The sequence below is a fragment of the Pseudopipra pipra genome, chromosome W (genome assembly GCF_036250125.1).
Source record: "Pseudopipra pipra isolate bDixPip1 chromosome W, bDixPip1.hap1, whole genome shotgun sequence".
Taxonomy (NCBI): domain Eukaryota; kingdom Metazoa; phylum Chordata; class Aves; order Passeriformes; family Pipridae; genus Pseudopipra; species Pseudopipra pipra.
The window spans coordinates 21918416-21941990 of NC_087580.1; the positions used below are offsets into that span (position 1 = coordinate 21918416).

At 53.7% G+C, this 23575-nt stretch overlaps 1 protein-coding gene and 1 long non-coding RNA gene across 2 annotated transcripts in view; both read right to left on the reverse strand.

Moving 5' to 3' along the window:
• The window catches only part of LOC135405712 (uncharacterized), a 958894-nt gene that overhangs the window by 155663 nt on the left and 779656 nt on the right, over window positions 1-23575 (reverse strand). The window lies entirely within an intron of this gene.
• On the reverse strand, window positions 16987-17949 carry LOC135406355 (olfactory receptor 14J1-like). Its single transcript, XM_064640760.1, has one exon. The coding sequence runs from the start codon at window positions 17947-17949 to the stop codon at window positions 16987-16989; it is 963 nt and encodes a 320-aa protein (XP_064496830.1).

The window sequence follows — 23575 nt, forward strand, 5'->3', positions numbered from 1 at the left end:
TCAGCCACTCGTCGTGGGGGCCCCACACAGCAGCTTCCCACCTCCGTGAGGTTCTGCAGCAGCCCAGAGTCCCTTTGGCCCCACAAGGTCCTGCAGTGTCCCCATGGCCCCTTGATTCCTTGAGGCTCCACAGTGTCCCGATGGCCCTTTGATTCCAGGACAATCCCAAACATCCCAGGCTTCCTTTGGTTCTAGGAAGCCCTGCATGTCAAAATGGCCCCTTGATGCCATGAGTTTTCACAGTGTCCCCATGTTCTCTTGGTTCCATGAGGACCTGCACTGTCACAATGGTCCCTTGATTCCATGAGGTTCCAGTCTCCCAGGGCTTCTTCATCTCCATGAGACTCCGCAGGGTCACAACGGTCCCTTGATTCTGTCAGATTCCACAGTGTCCCAGGATTCCTTTGCTTCCCTGGGCCCTGCAGAGTCACAATGGACTCTTGATTCCATGAGGTTCCACAGTGTCAAAATGGCCCCTTGATTCCATGAGGTTCCACAGCATCCCAAGATTCCTTTGGATCCACAAGGCCCAGGAGTGTCACAATGGCCCCTTTGATTCCATGAGGTTCTTCAGTGTCACAGTGGCCCTTTGTTTCTATGAGGTTCCACAGTGTCCAAGGATTCCTTTGGTTCCATGAAGCCCTGCAGTGTCACAATGGGTTGTCGATTCTGTGCAATTCTGCAGGGTCACAAAGGCCACTTGGTTCCACGAGTTTCCTCAGTGTCCCAGGCTTCCCTTGGTTCCATGAGGTCCTGCAGGGTCACAAGCACCCCTCGATCCCATGTGGTTTCCCAGTGTCCCAGGTTTCATTTTATTCCAGGAGGCCCTGCAATGTCACAATGGCCACACAATTCCATCAGGTTCCCCAGTGTCACAATGGCCCATTGATTCCAGGAAGTTCCAAAATGTCCCAGGGTTTCTTTGCTTCCGGGAGGCCCCCGTGTCACACTGGCCACTTGATTCCAGGAGATTCTGCAGTCTCCCAGGTTTCCTTCAGATCCATGAGGCCCTCCAGTGTCAGAATGGCTCTTTGATTCCATCAAGTTCCACACTCTCCCAGAATTCCTCTGAGCTTTGCTGTGTCTCAATAGGCCCTTGACTCCATGAGGTTCCAAACTGTCCCAGGGTTCCTTTGGTTCCAGGAGACCCTGAAGTCTCACAACAGCTCATTGATTCCCTGAGTTTCTCTGGTGTCACAATGACCCCCTTGATTCCAACAAAGTCACTGTATGTAAATTTGTTCTTTGCAAACTGTCCTTGCTGTCACCTCCTGGCAGTGGCTTCATGGCCCCTGTCAGAGCCAGCCCTGTCCCTGCACTGACCCAGCTCTGCTGCCCCACAGATGCTGGATCAGGAAGGGAAGGCCCAGAGTGGAGGGCAGTGCACTGGGACTCTTCCTGGAAGGGACCTCAGGAGGTTTCTGGGCCAAACCAAAGCACAGCCAGTGGAGAAAGGAACACAGGGATGGGCAGATTGTGTGCTCTGCCACGTCAGGGGGAGATGTAGAGCTACAGAGACAACCAACCCATGTGGATTCTGTCCATATTTGCCCTTTGCACACTGTGAGTCACACACTGAAGTCACAAGTTCCCTCCATCCACAGAGGCAGGAAAAGGGAGAAAGTGAAAAAATTTCTGTGTTGTGCAGAGCTAAATCCACTCATCCCAATATTCTGAGGTTACAGGACCTTTATCAAACACATTCTGCAGCATCTGTTCACTGGGCAAACATCTGTGTGGATGGCCAGGCCCAAGGAGTGGTGGGCAATGGAGTTCCATCCAGGGGTGTTCCCAGGGCTCAGCACTGGGCTCAGGGCACTTCAATCTCTTTCTCAAGGATCTGCACAAGGGCATCGAGTGCAGCCTCAGGCAGTTCCCAGGGCACACCAAGCTGGGGGGAGTGTGGATGTGCTGGAGGGCAGGAAGGCTCTGCAGAGGGATCTGGACAGGCTGGATCCATGGGCCCAGGCCACTTGGAGGAGGTTCAACAAGGCCAAGTGCCGGGTCCTGCCCTGGGCTCACAACCACCCCAAAGCCCTGACCATGCCCTGCAACTGGTCCCCACAGCCTGTCCTGTGTCCTTAATCCCTCCATTTCCAAGGACTCTGTGGGACAAGGGAGCTCTGTGCTCTGGGTACGGAGGGAGCTCCAAGTGCCACTGGAGTGGGAACCACAACTCCTCAGGTTTGTGTTCTTTGGGAGGGCTGGAACTGGTGAGATTTAGAGCCACAGAAAGTTTCTATCCATGGCTATTATAAAAAAAAAATGTAAAGATGATACATGTTTATAAACATCAAAACTCTTCCCTCAGCTCTGTGAGACGTCCCGGCAGCATCTGACGTGTCACCAATTCACAAGGGATTTCCATACAGGAAGAGTTTTAGACACAAACATAAGAAAAGGTTGTTCTCTAATAGATACAAACACAATTAAGATGTTGACTAATGTGCTATTTAATCTTCTGAAAGATTGGGCAGCTCCCTGAAGCTCAAAGCATGAAACCATTGTAATTGAGAGGCACTGAATGAGCAGAGAGCAACTGGAGGAGGAAACCAGGGAGCAACAGGAAGGACACACATCCAGCAAGTCTGCTGAAGAGATGTCCTTAGACATGGCTATTTAAACAGGAGAGGTGGAAACACCTGAAGGGAGAGGGAGATGAAGTCATAGACCGAATAGTGGTAATACAGGTAGAGGGGCAGATCAGTGTTTCTTCTCCTGCCATCAGTACACTTCCAGGAAATTCTTGTTCTGTCATGGTGGGAAAACTTTGCCATTTCTTAAAAGTACTCAAATGACCCAGTAATAAAAATGTGCTTCAATATTATTTAAATGTAAAAGTATTAAAGCTGTGCCTCTTTCCAGACAGACATCACTTGTCTGGCCATGACCAACAGCCCCACAGTCTGTGCCGGATTATGGGGTGTCTCCAGTGGCACAAAGGAATCAAGGGGCCATTGTGACACTGTAGGGCCTCATGGAACCACAGGATCCCTGGGACACTGCATAATGAAAAAGGAAATAGAACACAGAGGTGGAAAATGTCATGGCTACAGGAGTTTTAGTATTTTAGGCCGTTTTTCCAACACTGTTTTGGAGGGACTGTCTCTTTAAGAAGGAATGCCTGCCCCACGCTGGGGCTGGGCAGGGAGGGGAAGAAAGAAGGAAAATGCCAGGCAGCAAAAGGAACTTTTTCTCCTCCCTGGACCCCGGGGTTGGTGCCTGGAGAGTCCCCACGGCACCGTCCTGCCCCGGGGCCCTGCTGCTGCCGCCCCGAGCGCTGAGCTCGCTCAGCACCACGGCCGGGGAGAGCCCCAGAGTGACCCTGAGCCCAGGAACATGCTTCTGCTTGTGCCCCCATTTCCCAGAGTTTCTTTGGCTTGCTGGGCCACAGGGGGGTGGTTATCAGGCAGGACCCTCCACCATTTTTCCCTTTTGTTCCAGGAGTGCCAGGTGGGTGAAGAATTCCCCTCCTTGTGGGTGAGCTGTTCCCTGTATATCTTTGTGGTTGCTGCTATTTCCTTGTCAGTAAACTCTTAGTTTTAACAGTTTTATCTCTCTGTATTGGTAAGAAATAAAAAGGGAGGGATTAATTTCATTGGAGTTTCCTCCCCAATTTTTGTCTTTAAGCAAAGACAGCCCCTCAGTTGCATGAGACTGTACAGAGTCACAAATGCCCAATCGTTCCATAAGGTTCCACAGTGTCCCAGGATTCCTTAGCTTCCCCAAGGCCCTAGACTGTCACAATGGACATTTGATTCCATGAGGTCCTGCAGTGTCACAATGGCCCCCTGAATCCATGAGATTCTGCAGAATCCCAGAATTCCTTTGGTTCCCAGAGGCCCTGCAAGATCACGGTGGTCCCTTGATTCCATGAAGTTCCACAGTGTACAAGGTTTCTTTTGGCTTCGTAAGGCCCTGCAGAGGCACAATGGCTCCTTGATTCCATGAGGTTGCACTGTTTCCCAGTGCTCCAGAAGGCCCTGCAGTGTGACAATGGCCCACTGATTCCATCATTTTCCCCAGTGTCACAATGGACCCTTCATTCCATGAGGTTCCGCAATGTCCCATTGGTTCCCTTTTGTGGCGTTGGGGTACTTTATATGATAAAGAAGGATGCACGCTCTTCTGAGATGGTGAAAAAAGAGATTTATTTCAAATTCGGCGCTTCCCTTTATATCCTGATATCACGTGACCTTCTTAACCAATAGAGTTATCCATTTAGACGCATGCTCTCTTGGGCTTCTCTGCCCCAGTACATCCCCCGTACCTTGGACACGCCTCCTACACCCTTTGGTTCCAGGAGGCCCCAGTGTATTCCAATGGCCCCTGGATTCCAGGAGATTCCACAGTGTCCTGGGGTTCCCTTGTCTCCCTGACTTTTGGCAGTGTCCAGGGTCCCTTTGTTCCCAGGAGGTTCCTTTGTTTCCATCAGGCCCTGCCACATCCCAAACGCCCTTTGGTTCCATGAGGTGCTGCAGGGTCACAATGTCCCCTTGATTCCAGGAGGTTCCACCATGTCCCAGGGTTCCTTTGGTTCCATGGGATTCCACAGTGACAAAACTCCCTGGTTCTTATCCTTGTAAAAATTTGTGGGCCCATTCTCTCCCTGCCTGGGATGGAGCCCCATTGTGTTTGTGCAGGAATGGATCCATGGCCATCCTGCCACTGCCCCAATTGAATGCTGCACAAACGTCACTGCAGGCCCGACCCTGGATGCAGGAACAGTCTGGGAACTCCAGGCCTGCTGACATTCAGCAGAGCCAGTCGGGGTCCCAAAGAGCACAAGGGATTGACTGCAACCCCTGCAGGTCTCTGGCATTGCTGGGGACAAAGGCAGGAACTGCCAGGAGCTCTGCAGAGCCCTGACAGTGCCACTGCAATCCCAAGCTGCATTGCCCGGGGCAACCCTCAGCACAGCCAAGGCCACAACCCTTCCTGAAAGGTGTCCCTTCTGGGCAGGGCCAGGGGGACAAACCCCTCCCTCTGTCCCTGCACATGTTGTGTCCAATTCTCATCCCCCACTTAGGGACAAAGTCAGGCTACATTGGGTGTTTAGCTTTGCATTTCCTTCACTCTTTTGTGCTTCCAACACACACACCCCCCAGTCTGGGCAGAGTCTGGCCCCTCAAAGAACACAAGACCTGACTCTTTGTGGCTCCTGCTGCAGGGGCTGGAACTTGTTCCACAATCTGTGCCAGGAGCAGAGAGGTCCCTCCCCACAGAAACTTCTTGGCAATGGAGTTCTGAAGAAAATGGGACAGGCTGTGGGGATCACTTGCAGAACACAGCCAGGGACGTGTCTTGACCAGCCTCCTGTTTAACAGGACCAGCTTTTTCAGCCTCTTTTCCCTGTTTTCTCATGCTTCTTCCTCCAGTGACCACTGTGATCCCATCCTTCCCATTCCATTTGTTCTTTCCTCGGCATCCCATGACAAGTCTTCCTCAGTCCCCAAATGTGCTTTCTTGTTGCCCATCATAAGTCTCAGACCCCAAGCATGAAAACCCCACCCACATTTGTGAGGTCATCCTGGGAGGTTCTGCCATTGACCCACTTCGGTGAAGCCTTCACACAGATATTTTGGAAGTGTCTTTGAATTATGTTTTTACCTTTTGGGCTTAGAAGGGTTTCTCCAAAAACATGGCAGTTCATGTCCTCAACATGGCAATTCTTTGGAGAAGGAGTTTGGGACTGAAAGAATCCCAGAATGGTTCGGCTTGGAAGGGAGCTAAAAGGTCATCTGGTCCAAGTCCCTGGATGTGGGCAGTGACATCTTTTACTAATTGAGGTTACTCACTCTCCCTGATCTTGGACAAATGCAGGGATGGGACATCCACTTCTCTGGAAACCTGCTTCAGTTCTTGCCACCCTCATTGTTAAATATTTCTTCCTATTATAAATATAATACTCTAGTCTTTCAGTTCAAAGCCATTGCCCTGTGTTCTGCCAATACAGGCCTTGGTAAATTGTATCCTTGTGTTTTCCTTAGACTATGAGCACCATGTGTTCATCTGCAAACACCTTGGAGAGTACCCAGGGATCTCTCAAGAAAAGATTTAGAGGCCTCAAGCCCATGACCACTCTGTAGGGACTAAGGAGCTCTGGGCTCCATGGTGTGGAGACTGAGGACAGCGCAGGAGTAGCCAGAGAAGGCTTGAAGGGTGGTTTCAGAGAGGGTGGATCCTTTTGTCATAGCAGGAAACAGCCTGAGAAATAAAGAAATAATGCCAAGTTCAGCTGGAGATGTCCAGAGTGGAAACAAAGAGAAAGAAGTTTCACTCTGAGGGCAATGGTGTGATGCAACACATCACTCAGGAGGAGTCTGGATGAGCCCAAGGCTTTGTGTGTGCAGGAAGAGCCAGGGAGGACGCAGAGATGTCAGTGCAGGAAGGTGCCAGCCAGGTGGGGCAGCCGGGGGGATGATGACAGCCTGCAGGGAAAGGGGCAGGGCATGGACACCGTAGGACAGCCTGGGCTGGAGAGGAGACAGGGAGGGGGAGAAGCTGAAAGGCCCTGACACAGCCACCTTCTGCAGGCCTTTGGCCAGGGCTGCTGTCTGTGCCCCTGATGCCAGGAGGAGGGGAGTGGCCCTTGCAGCCCTGGGGCCTCATGGCCTCCTTGTCCCTGCTCAGCAGCCTGGCAGGTGCCACCCCATGGGCCTGCCCTTGGCATTGCACATCCCACATCCCAGTGCCCCAGGAAGAGCCCTGAGGAATGAGGCAGGGACAGGATCTGCCTTCCCAGGGGCTGGGGGTCAGGGCTTGGTCCTCTGGATTAAGGAAACAAGTCAATGTTTCTTCAGCATCAGAGCCACCTTTCCCTTGCTTGTCCATCCTTGGCATCACTGTCTGCAGTTTTCTGCTCTAACTGGAACCTGGGGACACGTTCTCAGTTGTGTCCCTCAGTGAGACTCATTAGCACTACAAGAAACTTTAGTGTTTCAATCTCACTTTGAGTTCTTGAAAAGTTGTTTGAACTTCCTCTCAGGGACAAGTCTCATGTAAACAAGACCAAACCCCTCGAGGGTCATGAAATGCCTGGGGCTGTTGCTGTGCTGCTGAGCTGGGCCGGGCTCCTGGCACACAGGGAGCTCCTGGCAAGCAAGAAGAGCTTCAAAGAGACAGCTCTGCCCAGGAGCAGCTCCTCTGCACAGCCCAGCAGGGCTGAGGGCACTGCCTGCAGCACCCAGGGCACAGGAGAGAAGGCAGAGAGATGAGAGGCAGCCTGGGCTGGAAGGTGACTGAGATCTCACTACAGGAGAAACCTTCCCAGGATTTGAAGGAAGAATTCTCTGGCTGTAGGAAAGTTCAACTTCCCTTCCTGGAGGCATCTCCTGAAGCTGGCACATCCCACAGCTTCCAGGATCTTTCAGCAGCACTCTCCCAGTTGCTGCAGTGCAGGGGAAGTGGCCATATGGCAGAGCAGGGCAGGAGCTGCAGGCAGCAAGGGCAGAGAGGAGAAGGGAGCAGGAGGTTCAAGGGATCCTGGGCTGGGAGGACAGGGCAGAGCTGCTCAGGGCAGGAACCTTGCCAGCCCTTTGCCACGGTCAGGCTGTGGCTGCAGAGCAGTGCAGGTGAGTTCCTGCAAGTGCCTCTCCCAGCTGCCAAATGGCAGCAGTGGCAGGAGCTGTCAGGATGGCTCTGCTGGATTTGCTGGGGTGCAGCAGGAGAAGCTGCTGCAGAGCAGGACTTGCTGCTGCCCCCTCAGAGGCCCAGGGCCAGAAGGTTCCCTGTGCCAGGGCTGGCTGTGGGGTGGGAAGGTGGGGGTGCAGCCAGGGGTGCCCAGGGCTGTGGTGCAGAGCAGGGTCCTGCCCCCAGGGCTCTGTGTGCTGGGGCAGGGACTCTGCTGCCTGCCAGGGGCAGCTCTCAGCCCGGCCAACGAGCTGCCACGGCCCTGCAGGGAGAAGGGGTGGGTGGAAGGAGTGACCCCTCAGGGCAGGGCAGGGCTGGGCAGGGCTGGGCAGGGCCCTTCAGCTGCAGGCTCAGGGCCCCTCACAGCTTCAGCTCCACCTCCTGCCATTTCCAGGGGCCCTTCTCAGGAAGCACATCCCCCCAGAACACCTCCCCCTTCCCAGCCACCGCAGGGGGTCTGGGATCTGCTCTGCAGCCCCTGCCCAGGCAGAGCTGCCCCTGGGCACTGGGCTGGGGATGGCTCTGACAGCACTGGCAGGGAGCTGAGCTGGGCACAGGGAGGGGCTGCTGGCAGGAACAGCTCCTCACCCAGAGACAGGCAGGCAGGGAGAGGCAGCTGCTGCCACAAGGGCTGGGCAGGGGGATGGGGGCCCCTCCCTGCTGTCCCTGTGGCACAGACCCCTTCCCTGAGCAGCTCCTGCCTGGGCTCCTTTCCCAGCCTAAGCAGAGCCTGTGCCCTCAGGCCCACGGGGGCTGGGCTGTGCATTGCCCTGCAGCAGCCAGAGCCCAGGCAAGGACAGGGCCCTGATTTCCAGCTGTCTCTCTGTGTCCCTCCTCCCTTGGCAGCAGCACTGTGGCATTTCACTGCCATCCCCTGCTGCCTGGGCTCTCTCTGTTCTCACCAGTGGGTTTTCTGAGTCAGTGTGGGGTTTGGGGGGGGCAGATTCCTGTGCAGACACAAACCCTTTGGGTGCTGCTGTGGGGATGTGTCTGGGGGAGCCAAGTGCCCAAGTGCCCTCCAGGCACCTTCAGGGTATTCAGCTGTTTGCCTGGGTGTCCTGCAGGGCTGCAGGTGCCCTCCAGAAGGGCACAGCTCTGCCATAGCATCTCTGTGCTGCACAGGATCCCCATGGAGAAAACTCCTCAGTGCTAAATCCATGCAAATGCTCTGGGCAGCTGCAAGGAGCGTTTTGTGTCTCCCTCTGGGAGGGGAGAGATGAAAAGGTGAGGAGTGTGTCAGTCTGTTCTTTGGACATGCATTCCTGGATCTCTGGGCAGTTTCTCTGTAGGGGAACAGTTGAGTGTGATGCTCCTCCAGCTCCAAGCTGCCAGCACAGGGCAGCTGAGCCCAGGACTGATGGGCAGAGCAGCTCTTCTCTCTGCACTGAGGGACCATCCCTGTGCCCCTCAGAACCCACAAGAGTTGACCTGCAGTGCAATAGAAATGTCAGGGATTTCAAACCTCCACAACCTCTCCTAAGTGTGGCAGGTGCAAGTGGGTGAACAAATCCAAAGAATTCCCTCAGCTCAGTCCTTCATTTGGGCAAATTGCAAACAGCAAAGCTGAGAAGCTTTTGGATGTATCACGAGTACATTTAATTTGAGATCACCCTGCATTCCAAGTTCCCTGTCCAGCAGAGCAATGAGGAGTCCTTGGGAGCCCATCACAGAGTTCCTGCTTCCAATGGTCTCCTCAGGTAGCAAAAGGCAGAGCTCAGGGGAGGGAGCTGCAGGGAGGTCTGAGAGAGGAGAGAGAGCCTGAGAGTGGGGTGGCTGAGAGACAGGAAATGTTTGGCTGCAGAAACCTGGTCTAACTCAGCAGTGACTTTCCCTCCTCAACAGATCAAAATACTCTGAGGAAGGAGTAAATGTCCAACAGCAGCTCCATGGCCCAGTTCCTCCTCCTGGCATTGGCAGACAGGCGGGAGCTGCAGCTCCTGCACTTCTGGCTCTTCCTGGCCATCTCCCTGGCTGCCCTCCTGGCCAACGGCCTCATCCTCAGCGCCGTAGCCTGCGACCACCACCTGCACACCCCCATGGGCTTCTTCCTGCTCAACCTCTCCCTCACAGACCTGGGCTGCATCTGCACCACTGTCCCCAAAGCCATGCACAATTCCCTCCATAACACCACAACCATCTCCTACACTGGATGTGCTGCACAGCTCTTTTTCTTTTACTTCTTCATGTCAGTAGAGTTTTCCCTCCTCACCATCATGTGCTACGACCGCTACGTTGCCATCTGCAAACCCCTGCACTACGGGACCCTCCTGGGCAGCAGAGCTTGTGCCCACATGGCAGCAGCTGCCTGGGCCACTGGCTTTCTCTATTCTCTGCTGCACACAGCCAATACATTTTCCCTCCCTCTGTGCCAGGGCAATGCCCTGGGCCAGTTCTTCTGTGAAATCCCACACATCCTCAAGCTCTCCTGCTCACACTCAGGCTACCTCAGGGAACTTGGGCTCATGGTTTTTAGTGCCTGTTTACTGTTCGGTTGTTTCATTTTCATTGTTTTCTCCTATGTGCAGATCTTCAGGGCTGTGCTGAGGATCCCCTCTGAGCAGGGACGGCAAAAAGCCTTTTCCACTTGCTTCCCCCACCTGGCCGTGGTCTCCCTGTTCCTCAGCACTGTGTTGTTTTCCCATCTGAAGCCCCCCTCCATCTCCTTCCCATCTCTGGATCTGGTGGTGTCAGTTCTGTACTCGGTGGTGCCTCCAGCATTGAACCCCCTCATCTACAGCCTGAGGAACCAGGAGCTCAGGGATGTCATAAGGAAAATGGTGATGATGTTTTTCAGGAGCAATCAACTGCATCTTTTGTTCTGCAGAACACTCATTGTGTAACTCATTTTGGGCCCAGCCTGCCTTCTAAAGCTTTTGATAGTGGTGGGGGGCTTTCCTGTTTTTTTCATCTGTTCATGTCATTAACACTGAAATTTTGTTCTTCATCCCATATAATTCACTCTCTACCTCTCTTTTTTGACCCACAAAATAAACAAATCAGGAATCATGCTCTGTGTGCATTTAAACAACATAAAAATTTGTGCAGTAAGGTATTTGTCAAACATCCTCCCTGTGTTAGTTTGTACATGAGGAATCACAATCTCTGAGTGTAAGAAAGGACACAAGTTCTTTTTCCCTGATCCTTCCTCCAAGACCTCCCCTGAAGCTGGAGGGCATTTCCATGTTTGCAGATGTGGAGGGGAAAAGAGTCCCAGCACTGCCAGGGAGCCCCAGCACTGGGTCTGTTCAGAGCTGCTCTCTTTGCACTCCCACCCTCTCCTTTCCTGTCCGTGCCCAAGGCCTGAGTGCTCTGGCAGCTCAGTCACTGTCCTGCTGTGGGTCAGGCCTGTGAGCACAGGCAGGGACAGGCCCTGGGCACTGCTGGGACAGGGCTGGGCTCCACAACAGCAGTTCCAGCAGCAAAGGGGTTCCCCTCCAGGCACTTCCTGAAGGCTGAGCTCTCTTCCCAACACTGGTATCGGGAAGAAGTCCAAGGAATAGACTCTCCAAATTCTTGTTGCTTTGCTTGTTTCTCCATGGAGACAGTGCAGTGAGGTCAGGGACCCACTGGGGCTGCAGGGACTGAGGGCTGGGTCAGATGTTGTGTGTTGGTGGCCGATGGCCAATGGAGGTGACAAATGATCTCCAAGTCACCTGCCTGGGGCTCTGCAGCTTGTGAGGGCCCCGATGGCAGGTGAGGACTTGTCTGTAGGAACTCAGGAAGTGCAGGAGAGCACAGAGGACTTGTATTCCCCTCAGTGAACTTCCACAGGTCAATCAAGAGCAGCCCCAAAGCCATGTCCCAGCTCTGCAACAAGGCAGGGCCCCTCTGAGCCCCCTCCATGGCCACACAGGAGGGTCTGTGGGAGGTGGTCAGTGACAGGGAGCACCATCAGCTGGCTCTGCCTCCCAGCTGGAGCAGCACAGCCCAACAGAGTCCCCCATGGCCCCAGGCCCCACAGCCCCCGTGCTCTGCAGAGCAGCCCCCCCAGCTCAGGGGCTGTGGGGAGCACGGGCAGGGGGTGCAGGAAGGGCTGCTCAGGCCAGCACAGACGTGTTCCCCCGGGGAAAGGCTCTGGGGGGAGATGGGATGTGCCAGGAGAAGAGCAGCACACCCTGTGTGAGCAGAGGGGCCATGGGAAGAGGCTGCCCTGGCCCTGGGGAAAAGAGGGGGTAAAGCAAAATCTGGGAAACTCTCTGGTCTGAGATCAGTTGTGCTGCCCAAGAACACGCTGACCCCAGAGGTGTCCAAGTGGGGCAGAGCCGGCGACTCCGGTCCGTGCGGTGGCGGGGGAGAGGCAGCGGCTCTGCTTGATCCCATGGAGTTCTGGGGAGGCACAGTGGCCCCTTGGTTCCAGGAGGCTCTGAAATGTCTCAGAGTTCATTTGGTTCCATGAGGCCCTGCAGTGTCACAGTGGCCCCTTGAGTCTATGAGGTTCCTCAGGGTCAGAATGGCCCCTTGCTTCCATGAGGTTCCAAAAGGTTTCAGGGTTCCTTTTCTTCCATGAGGCCCCTCATGTCAAAATGGCCCTTTGGTTCGACCAGATTTCAGTGTCCCTGTGTTCCTTTGTTTCCATGGGGCCCTGCAGTGCCACAATGGTCCTTTTTTTCCCTTGAGCTTCCAAAATGTCTCAGGGTTCCTTTTGTTCCATGAGGCCCCGCATGTCCCTTGTTTCCGTGAGATTCCACAATTTCCCTGTGTTCTTTTGGATCCATAAGGCTCTATAGTGTTACAACTGCCCCTTGATTCCATGAAGTCCCACAGTGTCCCTGGATTCCTTTTGTTCCATGAGGTTCCCCAGTGTCACAATGGCCTCTTGATTCCATGACATTCCACTGCGGCCCAGGGTTTCTTTGTTTCCAAGAGGCCCTGCAGTGCCACAATGGCCTCCTGATTCCATGGGTTTCTGCAGTGTCACAGTGGCCCCTTTATTTCAGGAGGTTGCCCACTGGCCCTGGGTTCCTTTGGCTCCTTGGGGCCCTGGAGTGTCCCAGTGACCTCTTGATTCCATGGCTTTCCCCAGGGGTAACAATGGCCCCGTAATTCCATGAGGTTCTGCAGTTTCACAGTGGCTCCTTGAGTCCAGGAGGTTGCACAGCATCATCACACAGCTGAGCTCATCCTGATGAAAGTTCTGAGGAGGTTGGGAGGAACTGGGACAAAAGGGATAAAATAACTGGGGAAGGAAAGAGGGGCTTGGCCAACAGAGAGGAAAGATTTTAATGAGGTAAAACCAGGTTCAACGAATGTTGAGGGTGCTGAAACACTGACTGTGCAAACATTCCTGATGGACCTTTGTGCACTTTGTAACCTCAAGCCCCAACAGTATCCGAAAGTGCTGCCCCTCCCATTGGAAGGAATCCACTGCTCTAATTCCAAGCCAGAAAAAGCCCAAACCCAGAACTCCAGACTCTTATTGGTACTCTAATGATCACCCCACTCTCAAACCTGTATTAGCAGTATGAAAAGCCAAGCTTTAATCCTAACCCAGCCCAAAACTCTGTCCTAAATCATGAACCAGACACTGCCAGCAGAACAACAAACCTCCCAAAGTTCTGCCTAATGCCCACCCTGAGCTCTAAACCCCAAGCCCTGACCAGTAACCACCCCCAGAGCCCTTGGGAGCAGGGCAAGGACCTGGAGGGCCCAGAGCAGACCCAGGGGTTTTGCAGAGGAATGGGAGGTGACCTGGATCTGCTCAGCTCTGCAGTGACCCCCAGGAGAAGGGCCTGAGCTCTGGCAGGGATGTCCTGTGGCACAGGGGCTCAGGATCCAAGTTCAGAAGGCCAAGAGCACATGGCAACAGCCAGAGCTGGTGCAGAGCCATCAGGGAGGGTCTAGAAATGCTGCTGGGAGGGGGTGGGAAAGCAGGAGGGGTGTGTGCAGCCTGCAAGGCCAGAGCAGCAGCAGGGCCAGGGCAGGACAGCCTGCAGGAGAGATGGCCAAGGGCTCTGGCAGGGCTGCATGCTGGGGAGCTGCCAGAGCCTCCCTCAGCCCCGCTGGGTGTGGGCTCACAAGGGGACTGGCTTTAGTTATCTGCTGAATTTCCATCCTGGGGTCAGGAATGACTGGAGTTTCCAAAATATTTGGGAATTGTATCCAAACTGTTCCATTTGGGTTACCATTCAGTCTGGGAATTTTCCCAAGTTTTCAGGGGATGACTGATTATCCTGTGTTCCCCAGCTGTTCTTACACCCATCCCAGTCAGCTGGATGGTTTATTGACAATGTGTCCCGAGGGGCAGCACCTCCAATGCCATAGAAACCCCTCCCCCTGGATTAGGAAACCTTTGGAATTCACGAGGTGTTCCAGTGGAGCATGAAAATGAACAGCAGCTTTCCCAAAGCCCAGACCCCAGCAGAACAAAGCCAGGCCCCATCAGTGGCAGAGCACAGGTCCCCCATCCCTGTGTCCCTGTGGCCGCTGAGGCGGCAGCGCAGGCCCGAGGCGGTGCCGGGTCCCGGTGCAGCCGGGGCAGAGCGGCGGCTGCGCGAGCGGCAACCCCGGCGGTGAGTGCGGCAGCCCCGTGGGAGCGGCGGCTCCGGGCACAGACGCCGGCGGCAGCCGCTGTGGCGGCGGAGCAGCGACTCCGAGGCGCTGCAGGAGCGCCGGCTCCGCTCGCAGGCGCCGGCAGTGTTGGGAAGCCGGTCCCGGGCGGCTGCGGGGCAGCGCAGGCCAAAAGCGGCAGCGGCGGCAGCCTCGTGGCAGCGGCGGCTCCGGGCAGACACGGCCCCGCTCCAGCGCTGCCGCCTCAGCGGCGCTCAGGGGACGGCGCGGCGGCTCCGGGGGCAGGGCCGGGGACTCCCTCTCGGGGCAGCCCCGGGCACCAAAGAGGACCAGGGCCCGCCGTGTTCTCAGCTCGCTTCTCTGCAGTTCTCACGGCATCGGAGCACAGCAGGGGATGGGGAAATTGAGCTCAACCACAACAGGAGCTCAGGGAACCGAGTGGCCATTGGGACACTGCAGGGCCTCCTGGAATCAAGGTGGGACACTGGGGAGCCTCTTGGAGCCAAGGGAACCCTGGGATATTTTGGAACATGGTGGAATCAAGGAGCCATTGTGACACTGCAGGGCCTCATGGAACCAAAGGATCCAAGAGACACTCTGGAACCTCAAGGAATCCTTGTGCCACTGTGACACTGCAGGGCCCCATGGAACTAAAGGAACCCTGAGAGTTTTTGCAACCTCATGGAATTGTGATAAACTGAGAAAATAATTCGAGCTTATTAAGAGGAAACAGTGTAAGGTCAATATGACCTGGAGAGAAAAGAAAAACAAGTCGCAAAACTTAATTGGGCCCCTATAAAGAGATAAAACAAGTTACCTCCCTTTTACCTTGTGTAGGATTTATAGTGAGACAATTTTGTTTAGTTAGATAGATAATAGCACCTTTCTTAAAATTTATAACTTTGTATAGATAGCAAGCAAACATCTGCTGAATGTCTGATTTGACAATATATTATGGATGCTTATAGATAACATTCTTGTTAAGAAAAACATCTGTTGAATGTCTGACTTAACAATGTGTAATGTTTATGCTTATGTATAATGAATATTCATGAAGTAGCTGTAAATAAATGTAGAACAACTGTCTTCTTTGGGTGTGACAGGCATTGGGAGTTGTTGGACCCCTTCCCTGATCACCCAGCGCTGAATTTGCTTTTATCATATAATAAAATTCTGATTGGAAATTGCCCGATTGGGTTTCTATTTCTCACAGAATCAAGGGGCCATTTCTGGCAGGATGCTCTGCTCTAAGAATACCTAAACAATGGTCAGAGAATGCAAACAATTCAAGCTCTCTGTGGTGAGTTACTGCTGGTGTCAAGGTGCTGTTTTTAATGTTGAATTATGCTAAACCCAAAATGCTTCATGGAACTTCAAACTCATATCCTGCTTTTTGACGCAGGATTTGACAGATAAGCTACTCCCTGGCCCGCAAATAGTTCCAGCAGTCAAACCCTTGATAACTATAAAAGCCCCATCCAACTTTCAGGTGGCAGATTCTTCCCCAGACTTCCTTGAAGTGTGTGGAGCTTCTGCCATGAAGCAGGGACAGCTCTTCATGGTCACTGCCCAGGGGTTAAGTGAAAGAGAGAGAACTACCCCCTGTTGTTGTGGGGTGAGTTACCTCAATCTCTGCTTCAGGATTGTTTCTTTTTGCTGGCTCTGATCCAATTCCTTTAATAGAATGACTTTGATAGACTGCACTGTCCTATCTTACACTGTACTACTAGGAGGTTTTGGCTTTTATATTGTGCAGTAAATAATTCTGTTTAATGTTTTTCCTCTGTTCTCTTGTCTGATCAATTGTCTGTTCATTTGTCATAATAAATAATTCATTTCATAGAAATATTTCTGATTTGCCATTACTAAAACCTACAGGACAAATTTAGAAAGCAAGGGGGTCCTTTCTGCCCCTCGTAGCTCAACGAGACGGCTTCTGCCATCAACTTTGTCTGAGCCTTCCACCCCCCAGCCCCAAGCCGTGACACAGGGGCATGTCTTGTCCATGCAGTGCAAACATGGACCCCTGAGCTGGTCATTTGCTGTCCCTCCTTGGAGGGAAGAACAAGCCCAATGGCCTGAGGTGAGAGGCCAGTGCTGGGAGCGGCGCTGGCTGTACCAGGGCACTGCTGGGTGCCCCCACCCTGAGCACTGCCACCCTTGTGCTGGTCACTGCTGTTTTCCTCTGCAGGGCGTTGTGTTGGGCACATCCTGGAGAGCAAAGTGGAAAGCAGATGGAAGCTTTGAGGCCCTGGCCTGAGGAGATGCCCCTGCAGGATGGCAGTGCTGCTGCAGAGGTCAGCTCTGTGCCAGCAGTGCCCGTGGCTGTCCCTGCCTGCAGTCCCTGGACAGTCCTGCAGCAGGACTGGCACCGACTGCCAGAGCACTGAGGCCTCCAACAACACAGGGCTCTGCAGGACAGTGTGGAAGGGAAGGGAGAGGAGGCCAGGCAGGAGAAGGGCTGCTGCTCCCTGGCAGTGCTGCTCTGCTGGGACTCTTTTCTGGCCCAGCTCTGCACAGAGGCCCCGACCCTGCAGCTGCAGAGAAGTCAGAGAGGAAAGATGTCAGGCAAACAAGTCAAGGCAGAGTTCTTTATTTGGTTTAAGCACACAGTGGGTACAATTTGTACAGCCTCTGGGCCAGGCTAGAAAGGCAAACACTGAATTGAAAATGGTGATTTTATAGATAAAAATATATATGTATATTTTTATATATATATATCTTTATATATATAAAAAAGGATATTTTAAGTGTTAAAAAATTCTTACAAAAACAACACCCCTCCCAGGAGCAAAAAATAGAGAAAATATGGTGGGCCTGTAATGAAGTCCATACCAGGATTGGCCTTTAATGATGTTCATAACATGCAGGAGAGTTTATTGCTTCTGAAAAACACCCAGTTATGAGTTTCCTGAGGGCGTCCTTGATTTCCTGGTTCCTCAGGCTGTAGATGAGGGGGTTCAGTGTTGGAGGAACCACCAAGTACAGAACTGACAGGGCCAGATCCAGGGATGGGGAGGAGATGGAGGGGGGCTTCAGGTAGGCAAATATGGCAGTGCTGAGAAACAGGGAGACCACAGCCAGGTGAGGGAGGCACGTGGAAAAGGCTTTGTGCCGTCCCTGCTCAGAGGGGATTCTCAACACAACCCTAAAAATCTGCCCATAGGAGAAAACAATGAAAACAAAACAACCAAATGCTAAACAGCAACTAACCACAATAAGCCAAATTTCCCTGATGCTGGAGTGTGAGCAGGAGAGCTTGAGGATGGGGGGGATTTCACAGAAGAACTGGCCCAGGACATTGCCCTGGCACAGGGGCAGGGAAAATGTATTGGCTGTGTGCAGCAGAGCATTGAGAAAGCCAGTGGCCCAGGCAGCTGCTGCCATGTGGGCACAAGCTCTGCTGCCCAGGAGGGTCCCGTAGTGCAGGGGTTTGCAGATGGCAACGTAGCGGTCGTAGCACATGGTGGTGAGGAGGAAATACTCTGATGAGATGAAGAACAGAAAGAAAAAGGCCTGTGCAGCACATCCCTTGTAGGAGATGGTTGTGGTGTCATGGAGGGAATTGTGCATGGCTTTGGGGACAGTGGTGCAGATGCAGCCCAGGTCTGTGAGGGAGAGGTGGAGCAGGAAGAAGCCCATGGGGGTGTGCAGGTGGTGGTCGCAGGCTACGGCGCTGAGGATGAGGCCGTTGGCCAGGAGGGCAGCCAGGGAGATGGCCAGGAAGAGCCAGAAGTGCAGGAGCTGCAGCTCCCACCTGTCTGCCAATGCCAGGAGGAGGAACTGGGTGAGGGAGCTGCTGTTGGGCATGTTCTGCCTCTGGATGTGGGGCTCTATTCAAGTAGGAAATAACAGTGACAAGTTAGGGCAGAACATTTTGAGAAAAGCCAAAGCCACTTTCCAACACCCCTCTCACTGCTCCATTGGTTTTCCTTTTCTAGAAATCTCTCCCTCAGCTCCATGGCTGGAGCCCTGCTTGGGGCTCACCACATCTTCCATGAGGAGCAGACCCTCTGCTCACTGGCTGTGAGGGCTCAGATCTGCTCTGCACCAGTGTGGTCATGGGCATGGTGGGGACAGGGGCCCGTCCTGGTGTTCAGCTGTGTCAGATGAAACTGCTCCCACTGCAAAAGGGCTTGTCAGCATCTGGACTCCCAATTTCTGAGAAAAACCAGGACAGCAGAAGGCAGTGTCACAGGTTTGGTGTGTTTACTTGTTTGCTTTTTTTTTTTAGACTCCCCTCATCTTTCCTGAGGATTGTTCCTGGATGTCAGAACACCTCAGCACTTCTGATGCACTCAGGGAGAACAGAGCAGGTCCTGCCAGGCAGGAGGATTGTCTGGGGCTTAGTGCAGAGGGAGGGGAGCTGGTCTGTCCCTCTCTCTTGTTCCAAACTGCCCTGGCTTTGCTCCTTCCTGAGATGGAGATTGATCACACTCCCAGTTTGGTCTGAAAAGCCACCAGACACTGTTGAGAGCAGAGGGATCCATCCCAAACCCCTCAAGGTCTCAGCCTGTCTCAAGGGCTCAGCACCCCACTTGGAGCCAAGGACACCCGTGGCTCATCTCCCCAACCCAACAGCATCTCCTGGCATGGGCACAGCATCTCTGCCCCTCTCCACTGGGGCTTTCAGAGAACACAGCTGTGCTGGGAGGATGATTTGCATTCTCCAGGGCAGCTCCCAGCTTGGAAGGACACCTCAGAAAAGAGCCAAGTGTCCTAATGACAGGGTCTGATTGAGGGAAAAAGAGCTCCTGACCCAGGCTCACAGACTTCACTGCCCACAGCCCACGGGGCAGAGGACAATTGGAATGTCTCATTCCCAGGGACACTCCTGCCATAGGGGAATCCCAGGACCAGTGTTGGACTGTGTAGCTTGAACTGCCCTGCCCAATGAACCTGACTGAGAGAAGGAGGGAACAACCTCAAGACCACGGGCAAGCTGAGAACTAAGGAACTGCACAGAGAGGGTCCAGCTGGGAGAGGCCAGGGCAGAGCCCACTGGGCACTCAGGGCAGCATCACCCTGAGCCAGTTGTGCCACCTCCCAGACACCGACAGTGCCAGGAAGTTGTTCTCAGCCCTGGGCAGCTCCTCACAGTTCCCTGTGGAACTCAAACCACCAGGCATGTGGCTTGAGAGCCTGAGAGAAATCCCTCCTTGGACCTTCCCCTTGAAGTATCCACTGGAAAATATCCTGAGGTGCTCTGGTTCTGTGAGCAGCCCTGACCCATGAAACTCTCACTGGATAGCAGAAGAAACCTGCCCTGCCCTGCCAGGCTTTGCTCTTTCCACCGCCAGCCTCTGCCCAGCCCTGAGGGAGCTCCCCAGCCCGGCTGAGAGCTGCCCCTGGCAGTGGCAGAGCTCCTGCCCCAGCACAGCCCTGGGCTGCAGGACCCTGCTCTGCAGGACAGCTTGGGGCAGCCTGGGTGGCACAGCCCAGCTTCACAACCCTGCAGCCATCCCTGGGAGAAGGGAACCCTGCTGGGATGGTGCAGCAGGGAGTGGGATGTGCCAGCGTTAGGAGATCTTTGCACCAACTGCAGACACATTGCCCTTCATGCTGACTCACCGTGAGGGAGCCTGGAAAGATTCCTCCTGCAGTGGATCTTCCTCTCGACTTCCCTCCCAGCCCAGGCTGTGTGTAACCTCTCTCTGCCTTGCTTTTGTGCCCTGGGGTGCTGCAGGCAGTGCCCTCAGCCCTGCTGGGCTGTGCAGAGGAGCTGCTCCTGGGCAGAGCTGTCTCTTTGAAGCTCTTCTTGCTTGCCAGGAGCTCCCTGTGTGCCAGGAGCCCAGCCCAGCTCAGCAGCACAGCAACAGCCCCAGGCACTTCATGACCCTCAGGGGGGTTGATGTTGTTTACATGAGACTCAGTCCCTGAGAGGAAGTTCAAACAACTTTTCAAGAAGTCAAAATGACATTAAGCCATTGAAGTTTCTTGTAGTGCTAATGAGTCTCACTGAGGGACACAACTGAGAACGTGTCCCCAGGTTCCAGTTAGAGCAGAAACCTGCAGACAGTGATGCCAAGGATGGACAAGCAAGGGAAAGGTGGCTCTGATGCTGAAGAAACCTTGACTTGTTTCCTTAATCTAACAGGCCAAGCCCTGACCCCCAGCCCCTGGGAAGGCAGATCCTGTCCCTGCCTCATTCCTCAGGGCTCTTCCTGGGGCACTGGGCTGTGGGATGTGCAATGCCAAGGGCAGGCCCATGGGGTGGCACCTGCCAGGCTGCTGAGCAGGGACAAGGAGGCCATGAGGCCCCAGGGCTGCAAGGGGCACTCCCCTCCTCCTGGCCTCAGGGGCACAGACAGCAGCCCTGGCCAAAGGCCTGCAGAAGGTGGCTCTGGCAGGGCCTTTCAGCTTCTCCCCCTCCCTGTCTCCTCTCCAGCCCAGGCTGTCCTACGGTGTCCATGCCCTGCCCCTTTCCCTGCAGGCTGTCGTCATCCCCCCGGCTGCCCCACCTGGCTGGCACCTTCCTGCACTGACATCTCTGCGTCCTCCCTGGCTCTTCCTGCACACACAAAGCCTTGGCCTCATCCAGACTCCTCCTGGCTGACGTGTTGCAGCGTTTTCCATGGAGTGAAATTCCTTTTTCCTCATGTCCACTCGGGACCTCCCCAGCTGCACTTGGCATTAATTCTTTCTTTCTCATGCTCTTTTCTGCTATGACAAAAGGATCCACCATCTCTAAATCCTCCCTTCAAGCCCTCTGAGGGCTGTCCTGTCCTGTCCTCAGTCTCCACACCAGTGAGGCCACAGCTCCTTAGCCTCTCTCTAGTGCTCATGTGCTTGAGACCTTTCAAGCCCATCTTGGGAGATCTCTGGGCACTCACAGATGTTTTTGCAGATGAAAATGTCATGCTCATAGTCTAAGTAAATCCCAGGGATACTTGTTACCAAGGCCTGTGGTGGCAGAACAGGGGGCAGTGGTTTTGAACTGAAAGAGAAGAGTTTTATATTGGATAATAGGAGGAAAGATTTAACAATTAGGGTGGCAAGAGCTGGAAGAGGTTTCCAGAGAAGTGGATGTCCCATCCCTGCATTTGTCCAAGGTCAGGGACTGTGAGTAACCTTAATTAGTAAAAGGTGTTACTGCCCATATCCAGGGACTTGGACCAGATGACCTTTTAGCCAAACATTTCTGTGATCCTTTTAAATCTAAAGTTCCAAACTCCTTCTCCAAAGAATTTCCATTTTTGAGGACATGAATTGCCATATTTTTGGAGAAACCCTTCTGAGCTCAAAAGGTAAAAAGTTAATTCCAAGCAAGTTCCAAGGTATCTGTAGGAAACTGTAACCTACAGATCAAGTGGGTCAATGGCAGAACCTCCCACGGTGACCCTTTAGCTGAGGATGGGGGATTTGGCCTTGGGCTCTGAGACTCATGATGGGCAGCCAGAAAGGGGATTTGGGGACTGGGCAAGACTTGTCCTGGGATGTCTAGGAAAGAACCAAAGCAAGGGTAGGATCACAGTGGTCACTGGAGGACCAAGCATGAGAAAACAGAGGGAAAAGAGGTTGAAAAAGCTGGTCCTGTTAAACAGGAGGCTGGTCAAGACACATCCCTGGCTGTGCCCTGCAAGTGATCCCCACAGCCTGTCCCGTTCTCTAAAGAACTCCATTGCCAAGAAGTTTCTGTGGGGAGGGACCTCTCTGCTCCTGGCACAGATTGTGGCCCAAGTTCCAGCCCCTGCAGCAGGAGCCACAAATAGTCAGGTCTTGTGTTCTTTGGGGGGCCAGACTCTGCCCAGACTGGTGGGGGTTTGTGTTGGAAGCACAAAAGAGTGAAGGAAATGCAAAGCTAAACACCCAATGGAGCCTGACTTTGTCCCTAAGTGGGGGCTGAGAATTGGACCCAACATGTGCAGGGACAGATGGAGGGGTTTGTCCCCCTGGCCCTGCCCAGAAGGGACACCTTTCAGGAAGGGTTGTGGCCTTGGCTGTGCTGAGGGTTGCCCCGGGCAATGCAGCTTGGGATTGCAGTGGCACTGTCAGGGCTCTGCAGAGCTCCTGGCAGTTCCTGCATTTGTCCCCAGCAATGCCAGAGACCTGCAGGGGTTGCAGTCAATCCCTTGTGCTCTTTGGGACCCCGACTGGCTCTGCTGAATGTCAGCAGGCCTGGAGTTCCCAGACTGTTCCTGCATCCAGGGTCGGGCCTGCAGTGACGTTTGTGCAGCATTCAATTGGGGCAGTGGCAGGATGGCCATGGATCCATTCCTGCACAAACACAATGGGGCTCCATCCCAGGCAGGGAGAGAATGGGCCCACAAATGTTGGAAGGATAAGAACCAGGGAGTTTTGTCACTGTGGAACCCCCTGGAACCAAAGGAACCCTGGGACATGGTGGAACCTGATGGAATCAAGGGGACATTGTGACCCTGCAGCACCTCCTGGAACCAAAGGGAGTCTGGGAGGTGGCAGGGCCTGATGGAAACAAAGGAACCTCCTGGGAACAAAGGGACCCTGGACAGTGCCAAAACTCAGGGAGACAAGGGAACCCCAGGACACTGTGGAATCTCCTGGAATCCAGGGGTCATTGGAATACACTGGGGCCTCCTGGAACCAAAGGGAACATGGGACACTGCGGAACCTCATGGAATCAAAAGGACCCTGGGACTTTGTGGAATGTCAGGGAATCAAGGGGCCAGTGTGACATCCCAGAACCTTTTGGAACCAAAGGGAACCAATGGGACATTGTGGAATCTCATGGAATCAAGGGTCTACTGTGACCTTGTGGAACCTCACAGAATCCAGGGCCCATTCTGATTCTGCAAGGCCTTCTGGAGTCAAAGGGACCATTGTGACACTGGGGAACCTCATGGAATCAAGGGTCCATTGTGACTCTGGGGAAAATGATGGAATCAGTGGGCCATTGTCACACTGCAGGGCCTGATGGAGCCAAAGAACCCTGGGCTGCTGCAGACACTCACGGAGGTGGGAAGCTGCTGTGTGGGGCCCCCACGACGAGTGGCTGAGGCTGCTGAAGGAGAAGGTGAGTGAAGCCAATTTGCAGAAGTGGAAGCCTTGGGCAATGCCACTGAGCCGCCTTGCCATGGTCAGTTACCATGGCAACCCTCATACATTCCCACTGCTATGGTCGGTTACCATGGCAACCATCATACAGTTGTGTTGCTAAAGTCAGTTACCATGGCAACCCGCATACATTCCCATTGCTACTGTCAGTTACCATGGCAACCATCATACATTCTCTTTTCTATGGTCGGTTACCATGGCAACCATTATACACTCCCACTGCTACGGTCAGTAACCATGGCAGCCAGCACACATTCTCATTTCTGTGGTTGGTTACCTTGGCAACCATCATACATTCCCATTGCTTTGGTCAGTTACCATGGCAACCATCATACATTCCCATTGCTTTGGTCAGTTACCATGGCAACCATCATACATTCTCATTGCAACAGTTGGTTACCAT